This window comes from Primulina eburnea, chromosome 8, assembly GCF_022965805.1.
Source record: "Primulina eburnea isolate SZY01 chromosome 8, ASM2296580v1, whole genome shotgun sequence".
NCBI classification, from domain to species: Eukaryota; Viridiplantae; Streptophyta; class Magnoliopsida; order Lamiales; family Gesneriaceae; genus Primulina; species Primulina eburnea.
Genome location: NC_133108.1, coordinates 2,869,304 through 2,881,578, shown reverse-complemented (window position 1 = coordinate 2,881,578; position 12,275 = coordinate 2,869,304). Strand labels below are relative to the sequence as shown.

At 35.4% G+C, this 12,275-nt stretch overlaps 2 protein-coding genes across 2 annotated transcripts; one reads left to right on the top strand and one right to left on the bottom strand.

Moving 5' to 3' along the window:
* Window positions 1–605: 605 nt before the first annotated feature.
* On the bottom strand, window positions 606–9,206 carry LOC140838408 (auxin response factor 6-like). The gene is made up of 15 exons (XM_073204682.1): window positions 8,750–9,206; window positions 8,540–8,640; window positions 8,330–8,442; window positions 6,741–6,839; window positions 6,603–6,659; window positions 6,331–6,489; window positions 6,153–6,237; window positions 5,463–5,553; window positions 4,927–5,091; window positions 4,737–4,859; window positions 3,917–3,992; window positions 3,209–3,356; window positions 1,972–3,107; window positions 1,300–1,490; window positions 606–1,071 (listed from the first exon to the last, which is right to left on the bottom strand). Exons 1-15 carry the CDS (start codon window positions 8,755–8,757, stop codon window positions 867–869), a joined length of 2,757 nt encoding a protein of 918 aa, XP_073060783.1. The 5' UTR covers window positions 8,758–9,206; the 3' UTR covers window positions 606–866.
* Window positions 9,207–11,601: 2,395 nt separating this feature from the next.
* On the top strand, window positions 11,602–12,129 carry LOC140837992 (uncharacterized). The gene has a single exon (XM_073204077.1). The coding sequence runs from the start codon at window positions 11,602–11,604 to the stop codon at window positions 12,127–12,129; it is 528 nt and encodes a 175-aa protein (XP_073060178.1).
* Window positions 12,130–12,275: the final 146 nt, after the last annotated feature.

The following is a 12,275-nucleotide window of genomic DNA, read 5'->3' as shown; positions in this document are numbered from 1 at the left end:
TGCTTTAGTTTTAAAATAATATATCGTTATGAAATAGATTATAGATGAAAAATAAGCTTTCTTATAACATATGCCAAGTATTATCCATTACTATTATAATTATTATTATTTTGTGAGTAAATGTTAAGTAATATATTCATATTTCTAACATATCAATGATGGTTGATTAAGTTTTCTAAAAAATTATATTTTAACCATACGCCAAAAACTCTAGCTCAATTTCGACTCATATGTCTGACATCATATCATCATAACTCAACTGTGGCTTATATGTCCGACACCATATCATCATTTTGGTAAGTGAGGACCAAAGGCTGAAAAACTTAAAAGTTACAAGATCGATACCCAATTTTAACCGGTTGAAAGAGCAAAACTTGGAATAGATAAATTTTGAGGATCATTTTAATAATGTAAGTTGATTACATGCACCAAGTGTCTCAAGTACATCCCTTCAGCTTTCTTCTTCCTATTGTCATTTTTTTTTCAAGTGTGGATATAAGAACAATCATAAGAGCAATTTATAGCATGCATAATTTTAATCATTTACACACACTACCTGACCACTGTCATAACATATGGCGCAGTCGAGAAGGTGAAGCCGCGACTTGATGCAAACAACAATACGTCTTACAGTTTCATTAACGTCAAATTATTTCTACAAGGATGAGGATCCATTGCATGTATACATGGTAATCATCTGGCGGAGAGCTTCAAATGATCATAAGCTAACTAGATAAACAGGTTACATACCATCATTGGCCTAAAACAGATAATATGTAAAAAATTGTCTGACCAAGACCAGTGGAGAATATTTTGGTAGTCTACAAGAAACATTTCGCATAGTTTTCACAATTGGCTACAGGTCATCAGTAATGAAGTGAACCCGCAGTTGGAATCCCATTTAAGATGCTTCTGGAGTCCTTCCGATTCATATGATCATCACAGCTATTGCCGCTATTGGAGAGCTGGTGCGTCTGGACAGAGTTAGGAAGATCAAGGCCCTCTTTACCCATCTGCCGCACTTCAAGAGGGGAGAGAATTTTGATACACCAGACGTTGTTCACAAATTCCCTGGAATAAAAGGGGAACTCTATTGATGATGTTCAGACATAAATGGTAATCAAATAACATTTTTTGGAGTCCATCTCATAGGTGCTGTTTTGAGGAATCACTATGCAGCATACGCAAAAAATGTATAGGTCAAAATCTCAAACAGAAAATTAAAAGCAAGAGAGAAATGCAAGAAGATAAGTCTTCTATCAAAAAAAAAAAAAGAAATGCAAGAAGATAGAAGCTTACTGCCAAGGGTCATCACCGAGAAGAAGAACATCATTCTCTCGGTCAACAAATACAAGCTGCCAGCCTGATCTTTGAGGTTCTTCCAACAAGCCTTCAAGCCCAAACATGCGAGCAAGCTCGCTCCGCAGCTCATGGTAACTGCTAAATTTGGAGATATCGAATGACCGTCCAAAGGACCCTGACTTGTGAACCTGAAAGTTATATATAAAAATCAATAGTAGAATTGGCTACTAAAACAGTGACATATTGTTCAAAAGGGAAAGAATTTGATCACACTCTGAAAGCAAAAAAGCCATGGATCCTTGAATGTCATATCAGAAGGTGGCGTAATGACCATATAAACATATCTAAAATAGGGCAGTTCATCAGATAAAGGAAACATACAGGGTTCCCGAATTTAAAGACATGATTCCCTTGACCTTAAAGAAATAATATCTCAATAGAAAGGCACTGTTATACGGAGTTGGAACTAAAATAAATTCTTCATACAGGAGCCTATGAAGAAAAGGTTAAGGGAATTATGTCAATCCTTCAAAATGTGCATGCCATTATGAGAAGCCAGGATCATATCCACCTCTCAAATTTTTTTGCATAGAAAAGCGACAAATCTGAACAAAGATGTGTTATCAAAATAGTTGAGAAATATGTGCGGGAAAAAACATGCTTGTTCACCTTCACGAAGGTTCCAGGTGATGAGGTTGTTTGATCAACATTTTCTGAGTGTAAATAACCTGATTCAACGACACAACTTGAGGTTGTCATGTCTGAATTAAGAGGAAAGTCGGTGGCTGCAGCACTTGCAAATGCAGGGGGTGCATATGGCAATGGTAGTGATTCATTCGCATTGCCACCATTTCTAAGGGTTGACATGTCACTTCTTATTATCACTGATGTGTCTGTACTAACTCCAAACAACAAAGTATTATGGGTATCTGTCACACCATGGAAATCAGGAAATTCTCTACCAGGAAACGGTGGCAACAAGGCTGAAAGGTCAGAGACTTTGGAATGGGATATCATCAATTCTTCCGGATGGGGCACGCCAAATTGAGAAACCTTAGAAGGTAATTGAGGGTCTAATGCTAGTCGTTTTGAAGATGAGGAAGGTGAGACTATAGGACTGGGACCGAGCAGGTTCACTGGGTGGGATGCTCCTTCACGGGAAAATGAACTTAGAAAACTCTGCATGGAAGAATTATTAGATGAAGTCATATGGTCACCAACGATATCCACGAAGTTCTGCAGCTGGTTTGTTGACGACAAGGTCTGCAAAGGTGAGAGCTGCGGCTCAGAGGTCAATCCCATTCGCAGGCCACAGGGTATGGTTTTTTCGGTTTGTTCATCTTGAAATTGTGGATGCAGTTGCTGAGATTGCTGAAGTAGTTGTTGCTGCCGCAGCTGATCATTAAATGGCTGACGGAGCTGCAACTGCTGTTGCAAAATTTGAGCCTGAGAAATAGCATTGTTTTCTGGAAAGTTAGGAAGGGAATTCTGTTGAGAATGGGACAGTTGCTGCATCTGATTCTGTATCAGTGAAGCAGAAATATTTGGACTATTTTGCTGGAATTGCAGCAAGGGCTGATTGGTAAGTTTACTGGGACCAAATGACCCTGCTTCCTGATGTGGAGCCGCTGCCATTAGTTGGTAGGCATCAGGTTGTAAACCAAGTATGGAAGCATCGAGCCTTGGTTGCATCCACGGGGATGCACCAAATCCCTGGAAATTTAGTGAGTGGATCCCTTGATCTCCCATACCCCCACGAAGCCATGCAAGTGAAGTATTCATGCTCATATCACCATCTCTAAGACCTGAATGGCACAAAAATAAAACATAAAAAGGAGCGTATCAAAATCTAAATTAAACACAAGAAATATGAATAATTTTCTCAGCCAACTATTATAAACCAAACCAGGGAAGAAAGGAAGTCCAGATGGCCATGGTCGTTTCAATCTGAGGGAAAATGGAGATGGGTACATGGGAAAGGTTGTCAGAGGTTCAACCTCCCACAAAGAAACTCTTGGTTGCTTCTCCCCAGCAGTTGATTCATCCCATCCCACCTGAATAAAGAAAATGCAGGATACTTATGTTCAAGTTCCACATTTTTTAAACGACACAGAAAATATGCACAAGTGTCCTGTGGAAAGCTACATATGATGCACATAGAAAACAATTCAATCCGCACAAACATCTCACTGAGGATCTCAAGGGCCTTGAGGCTAAGGCCCCAGCCGAGTTCATGATTTTGAGACTAATTTAGCCATTCACAAAAAAATAACACAAGTAGACCACTTATGAGAACCATAAAACAGAACCATAATAATTGCTTTAATTATCACCAGAATTTGTAGTTCTACAGTAAGGGAAAATGTAAACAAAAAATGGGCAAAAAGGACCCCAGATATAGTCAGAAGTGCTTTAAAAAGAGGCAGTAGAATGAGGATTCTTTATTCAAGGGCGTGGAATAGATTGAGCAAAGGATTTCAGAAGCTGAAGCAGCATTTTAGTGCCATCACGTTCTGAAATCTATACTCCGCCGCCTTCACAAAGCGGGTCTTGGTTTGGCATTTTGGTTTCGCCTCGGTAGCAGAGACAATGAATGAGAAAGCAATCAATATACCTTTACCGAGCGCCAATGTGAATTTGGCCAACGAACAGGATCCAAATCGCTTATGCTGGTAATTGTACCCATGTACCTATGTTAAAACGTACAAGATTTCAGTAGTGTGCATACCACTTTATCCGTCCAAGAGTACAAGTGACCTTAAAATTTTCAAGTGACAGCAAAAATATTTGCACATAATCTCCTAAGCTTTTGATATTCAGTATCAAACCATGAAGAATTAGAATTTTCACAATCCATAATGTGCTGGGTTTCACTTTTTTTAAAGTGAAATGCTTGAAGACATTGTGATGCCTTTGCTTCTTAAGTATAAGAATAAGGTTTAAATAGCATGTTTTTTTCTGAAAGTTGATAAGCTTTGAAAAACATTAAACAACGTACAAGCATGTTTTGAAATAATTACCAGGAAAATATAAGATGATGCAATAAGTGTATTTGAACATGTGACAGCCTAACTTGTGTCCAAGCCAAACCAAACGAAGCCTTAATGAGGTCAAAACAAGCTTCAAATTCCAACTCATTTCCCAGAAATATACATAAAACTTTGATTTTATTTTTTAAGAATGAAAAAAAAAAGATAAATCCAATTACCAATGGAATATATATTCAAAAGGTAAAATTATTTTCAAAAAATGGAACAACACTAAAATCTTTTCACTCAAATAAAAAACTTTGGGCTTTATGTTTATACACAAAATAGAGCGTTCCAGATTCGTACAGATTCAAAGTGCACGAGTTTGAGAAAAATGAAGATCAAAAGGTGGACTTCTTTCTCACTTGCCGCATGCATTTAATATGCAGGAACATTTAGACATACCTACGGACACTGGATTCCTCTGTTTCAAAAAGCATCCGAAAGCGCATCCCCACAGAAACTCGGGTATGATAAACTGCTTTGGCATACTTCGCCAGAGGTATCACAAACTCAGATGGACTAGCCCTGAGAATAGAATAACAAAACGTGTGAAGGAGCGTCTTACCTAAGACAATAAAATTTAGAAACACACCTTGGATTGTAAAAGATAGTGAAACGACTATTTGTTGCAGCAGCATGGGCAGCTGCTGCAAGAAGACCGATGTGCATACTGTCGCTTGACAGAACAGACGAAGGCATAACAGTCTGGGAACGATTAGCACGCCGAATCCCCAAGAGCAACTGATTATTTTCATTCCTGATAAGAGAGTAAAAGAAAGAGAGAAAACAGCAGAAACAAAAAAAAAATCAAAGAAGAAGAAGAAGATATAACGCAATAAGGTTGTCATTAAAGTTATTGTATATGATGAGAGAGATTATGATACGAATAATAATATATCTGGTGCAGGAGATTAGCCTTGTGAATGATTAAATGACAAATCACCATTTCACCCTCCAAACGACATATCCCACAACATTCCAATATAATATTGGGAGCAAAATTATATGTTAAACATCTTTGCTTTATTAATTTAGGTTATTGAAATCAACAGCTAAACAGAAAGCTCTAAGTCAAAGCGGAAAAAAGTGCAATCATGAAAAAGCTCCACAAAAATCCAGACAACATACCAAATGAATATAACAGAATCTCCAGCAACAATTCTCTTTGCACTCACAAAAACACTCCATCCGGTAGTAAGGAGATGTCTCTTTGGCTGACCTGGATATGTGAGTCAATCTATAAGCAACTCATGAATGAAATTCCACCTAGAAAAATTTGTCAGCATATTTGATATGCAGGTGCTATATTTCAGTATCCCATGAGTAGCCCCCTAACTGAAACCTCTCTGAATAAAATGTTGAAAGAAGACTATGGCCTACTCAATTAATCAATTCCATAAAAAAATCTACTCTTGTCAAAATGTCCAAAATGTGTCATACCAACAAATAGCAATGTCCACAGGCTAAAATCTCCTCAGATGTTCTTATCAAATCAAATATGCACAACATCAACTGTTAATATTCAAAGCATGATCAACTCATCCATTGTTCAATATCTATTGTGATTGAGCACTATTTCTCTCTCTTTGTCAAACTCAAACACATATGTACAAACTACAAACACACATCTTCTTCCAAAATCATAATTTTAAGATGTGGATCACTAAGTAATAAAATTATTATTTCATTTGTCCTTGAAAACTCTTGAATTTATGACATCACAAAGAAATGTGTATCAACAAGTGCCAAATTAATTCTTTAACAATAGTTACCAAAATAAACTGAAGCGATTTGGGACAAAGTATTCTCGAAACCAACCTCGGAATATATGCCTGAACTTCCATTCATTGCCATGAAGATCTTTTGCAATTAATTCTTGTGCAGGAGGCGTCAGAGAGTAATCCTGAAAAAAAATTTATAACTTAACCCAACAAGGTAGGCAATTAATAAAAACTACAATGGCAAACTAGTAAACACAAGTACTGATGAAACCTACAAGAGGAGGAAAAACTTTCTCAGCTGCTCGGCGAGGAACAGAGAATCCTCCATGAGTGCTGGTATCACTAGCTGTCAATGTTTTACAGAAATAGTTGGTTGGCTGTTTGCTTGGTGAGCCAAGTTCTGCCGGCAGCAGGCATATGTCCTTTTGGTCTTGCTAACCAAAATTGAAAAGTTAGTAGTTGTTTCTAATTTTTTTTAGAAAAGTTAGTAGTTGTTGACCAACAGTGACTAGATAGAATTCATAAATGCTAAGTTTAAGAGTGATACAGGGCTAAGTGGTCGCAAAGTCATCTGAGCGTATACTTCTTCTGTTTCAACATCAGCCTGCAACATTGAGAATTTAGGCCATTAATAAAAATAATGCTGGTCAAAAGTAGAAACATGTATTAAAAAAAAGTGACATACGTGCATTGTAACATTGTGAAGTTGGCAGATTAATTGTGGTGACAAGCCAGGATAGTTAGGGATCGTTGCATCTACTTCCTTGTTCGTCGAGGCAGTAACCTATATACAAATCACTGATCAAAATTACACCATGGGCACCTTAGTCTTACGAATATTATCATTCTTGTAGGATACATAAGCTCATTCCAGAATAATAATTGAAAACGCATGTGTTGAACTATATTCAACCAGCTGAAGCTTACAGCAACTGAATGTCAGAATCACATTGAATAATTTACGTATTGGGAAAATATATTTAATTGATTTAATGTAGCAAATTAATTATGCCAGGCAAGAATTCATCACTGCCCAAGACAAGTAGAAAAATACAAAGGGCACTGGAATAAGAACTACCACTACTGTTCCATATTTCCAAATTTGTAAAGGAGAAGGTAAAAGAACAGTTAAAGGCGATATATCAGCGTGAAATGGAACAAAATTTTGGAACGGTTATATGTCGGCTATAACATGGAGAATTAATTTCATCAAAAGAAAAAGGAAAAAGAATAGAAGAACAGATAAGTTTAAAAAAACAAATATTGGGAAAAGGTAATCAAAAATAAATAAGAAACAAAAAAGGTTCAGAAAAAATTAACAGATTCAATTCCTTCACAAAATAGAGATCGTCAGCTTTCTATTGGAAGTGGTGTTGGATATCATGATGCGATTATTGATCTTTTAATAAAATTGATTGCACTAAACTCCTAAGATGAAATGATTTAAGATTTACTCCTTTCCGTCACTCGATGTACTATGTGTCTCATCTTATAAGAGTTTTTATAATACCAATCAGTTATCAGAACTGGTGTTGGATATTATGCTTTTTATTACGTCATTACAATTATGTATTCATTGACATAATAAGTACTTCAACATAAAAAATTTCATTAATTTTAACCCATCATTGACAAGTTGATCAATGACTATTACAATATCAGGTAACCCTGAACTTTTAATCTGGCTCGGATATGTTTGCAAGTAATATTAATGTGTTTTCAACATAGCCACATCTCATTTTCAAAGACGGAAAAGTCTGCCCATCTTTTATTATATTTTCAAGTCCCTAAACTAATGAAATCTCATTCTTGTAGTACCACGAAGTCATTGTTTATTACCACGACGACACCAAGCCTTTGGTGTAACAGATGCTACTAAATCACTAGCTTTGTTTTGGGAATGTAAGAGATGCTTAAATGTGTTTCTAAATGATTGGAATTCCCCCATACTCCATTAACTTCCATTTCTGGTAGCTAGGATGTTAAATAAAGTTTAAACATCACTTACAGATTAAAACGTTTTGAAATTTTAAAAAAAAATATGAAGATTTAACAAAAAAGAAAGTTAAAAAAACCGCAACCAATTCCGTTATATTGCTCTGAGAATTGAAACTGTGGTTATTAAGCCAATTTCGAGGAACCACGGTGACATATCAAATAAACTAACTAAACGAACTACCATAAATTTATTCCATGAACTGTTTAATAACCTCAAACGTCAATACTACATGAAAGTATTGAACCAGAGAACATGCGACTGAAATTGTAAGAAACCTGCTCGCTATGTCCTTGAGGAAAATACACAACCCGACTCCCAATTTGTGGAAGCGATACCAGAGGACCTGCACACGCATGCCACAGCTCCGAATTCAAGCATTTCTTCTCGTCTATCACTCACATAAGAAACACATATCAAGAAAACTGCAAATAAATTTAAAAAAACATTCTCGAAAAAAATAAATAATAATAATGAAACCAGCAAACCTTCCCCCGCCTGCGTATCAAAGCCCGACGTGGAAGACGAAGATGACAACTTCATATTCCAAATAGAATGACAACTACCAGAACCCAAAAAAACAATAGCCCTAAAAACAAAAGGGCTTCATGAAAAATCATATACTTCGAAAGGTCACACCTGAAACTCCCACCTCACCCCACCCCACCTCGCCCCCTTGACGACCAAAAAGAGCCAACCTTTTCATCCAAACTGACACGCACCACCCATTACTCTCCAATTTCTTCCGTTTTCAGCTCAAACAATGAAAAGAGGAGAAATGAAGCAGGTTACAACAACCGAAAACTTCACAAGGGCTTCAAGAAAAACAAAAACTAAAGCAGATCTTGAAGCTTTTACAGCAAGTTTGAAAAACTCGTACAAGAAAAGAGAAAAAGGGAAAGAAGAGGACCGGTCCGAGGAATAAATGAACTAAAGTAAGTAAAAGCAATGGAAGAAGATAATGAGTAGCTTTTCGCCACTATTGAGATCTTTGTGTGTTGATAGCTTAAATGAGCTTCAGATCTTCGAACTATTCTCTCTTCTTTTCTTTTTTTACAACATTTTTTTTTTAATGAAGGGGAAGTGGTGAACGAAGAAAGAAGTGAACTGGTGAAGACAAAGGCTATTTAGGAAAGTATATCAATTATTGAAATCCAGCACAAGATCTACCTTTAATTTGTACAACAAGAGATTTCATGGCATGGTGAAACCCAAGTCTTTTTGCAGTTTGAAATGCTTGTACCAGAGTCCAGACCATGGTAAAAATTGGAATATATCATTTTTTAAATTTATTTACATATATATTGTTTCTTGAAATTATTTTATAAATTTATTCCGACATAACATAAATACTAAATTAAGGAATGTTAAGAATAATCTCGTACTATTTTAAAAAAAAATCATTAAAAAATAAATAAAATTACATTGAGGAAATTGTATTTTAATTTAAAGAATCATGATCTATTGCATATATCAATGATGGTTGGTGATTAGATATGTTATCCATTTTTAGGACTGAGTGAGAGGATGGAATTGGTGTCGGAAGTTGCTCATATAAATGTGCATTCAATCTTGATTTTGTTTGTTAGAGATCTATTATGACAATAATTTGTAATCTAAGGTTTTAATGAGGTCATTATATATAAGTACAATTGCTTAGGTTTTTATTACAATTCCATTGTATGTTTTCAAGGGGAAAAAAATATGGCAGGGCATCTGAGATTTTGCCAAATGATCTAAACCCTAATTCAAGTGCTTCATAAAGTCTCACGGATTTTAATTTGTGAGACGAATCAACCCTATCGATATTCACAATAAAAAGTAATACTCTTTATATAAAAAGTAATACTTTTCATGGATAACCCAAATAAGAGACTCGTCTCACAAATACGACCCGTGAGACTGTCTCACACAAGTTTTTACCATATTTTTTTGCCAAGTGAACTATTAGTTACACAAAATTAGCCCATGTTTGAATATGCATGCCACCAACGGCCAGTAAATATTAGTTAGCAATATGCATACATTTTTTTCTGAAAAAAACGAACAAAGTGGTAGCTTGTGAAAAAAGTGAAACCTTTTTTTGTGAATGTTATGATTTTAAAGATACATGGTCAAAATGACTGTTTTTCCTCTTATTTGTCTTTTATTATGAATGATATAAAGGTACTATTGCACATTTTTTTGGCTTAGTTCTAAAGATGTGTATGCTCTAAAGTTCTCCATATTACAAGGAAAATGCTAAATATGTGGAAGGTTTAGAATCTATCAGGTAGTTTTGTTTGTTTGACATTTAAGCTTTATCGATCCATTCTCCAAGGATTAAAACGGGACGAAGTCAAATTATTGAAAAAAGCGTATCGGAAAAAATGAAAGATTGTGCAAGAGATTTTTTAAGCAATGGACATATATGAAGATGTAATTATAGAAATATTATCAGATTCAGATGTATGTGCTAATCTTGGTATTTCCTTACAAGAGATCCAAGTTCCGTTACTAAACATTGTACGTCATTCTCTTCTAAGAAGATGATGATTTACTTGTCGTTAAACGTGACAATATTACAAAGAAAGGGTCATCTCATTATTAAGAAATGATGAAGATAAGACTTTAGCTGATCAAGAATTTTCTCCATTTTTAACCGACACATTCGATCATGCATGTTAGATTGATAGGCCCTTGTAATGGTATTGTTGCTTTGTATGGTTTTCATGACAAAATTGCTTTATGGAATCAAGTTATAGGAGATCTCAAATTATTGTTCGCATCTAGGGGTGTCAAAATCAGACACGATCCACCAATCCGACACAGTTCAACTCGAAAAAAATTAGGTTTGGGATTGAGGTTTTCGGGTTCAGGTCAGATCAAGTTGGATCCGATAGCTGACCCGAAAAAAATTATCGGGTTGAGTTGGGTTCGGGTCAACCCGGATTAACCCCGAACATTTCAATTTTTTTTTTGAAAAAAATATAATTAATAAATATTGCCCACATTTTTATGTATTGTATATCTGAAAAAATATTTATTGTATATTTATATCATAAATTTTCATAATTTAATATTTATTTTGAATATTTTTTATTTTTTTAAATATTTGTTTATTTAATTTAGTAAATATATGTTTATTTTTCTACAATTAGACTTTCAAATTTAAATCATATATATGATGGAGATTTTGTTATTATTATAAATTAAAATATATTTTTTTAATTTTATTTAAAAAAAATAAAAATTGAGTTGATCGGGTTGATTAGGGTTCGAGTTCGGATTGAGAGTTTTCTGGTTGATTGGATTCCGGTTGAGCAATTTTTGAATAGTACTATTGCTCAACCCGACCCAACCAATCTAACCTACCCGAATTGACACCCTTATTCGCATCACTAGTATCACGTCTTTCTGATGCCAAAATATGTGGTGGTGAACTAAGAATAGGTTTTAATCCTATCACAAACAACTTCAAAGTCATGCAGATCTTATTTTGTGTGTCCGATGAGTCGCCTCATTAATCAAGTTGAGATATGCTCTTCAAAGACAAATTCAAGGAAGAAACATGGCAATAATATCCCAGCAAACATTATGTACCATAACACATGGAGTATGGTTTACAAGAACCAAATCTTTTTGTTGGTGGGCTCCAGATAGCAGTACTGAAGTGAGACTTTCATTTAATATGAGCCAGGAAATCTTTGAAACGACGCCTTTGCCATCAGGGATGGAAGCCTTGGGAGGAGAAGGCAGGATTACAAGAGCAATTTTCACCCTAAAAGAATCAATTGCTTTGATTGTGTATCCTATCAAGCAAGTTGATAAAACTTTTAACATATGGGTATTGGACAACTTAACAGGTGTCGCAAGTTCTTGGACTAAGGTGTCAAGTATTGGCCCTCTTCCAAGAATTCATAGACCATTAAGATTTTGGAATAACGGGGAATGGATCCTGGAAAGTAGTGGTGGTGACTTGGTTCTTTATAATCCTAGCAACAAAGAAATCAAGAATCTTGGAACTTGTGGGAAAAGAAATAGATTGGAATTTATCGTTCATCTATTTCCAGTCAACCAAGTTCATCCAGATTTGTAATTTGATGTCCTCCCCTTTTATTGGTTTTAATTTAATTATAGAAGGGGGTATTTGTTCTTCCTCGCAGTTTCATACGTCTACTTTTCTACAGTCTTCTTTATAATCTTCAAGGGTGACAACCAACGCAAATGAAAACAAATTTAAAT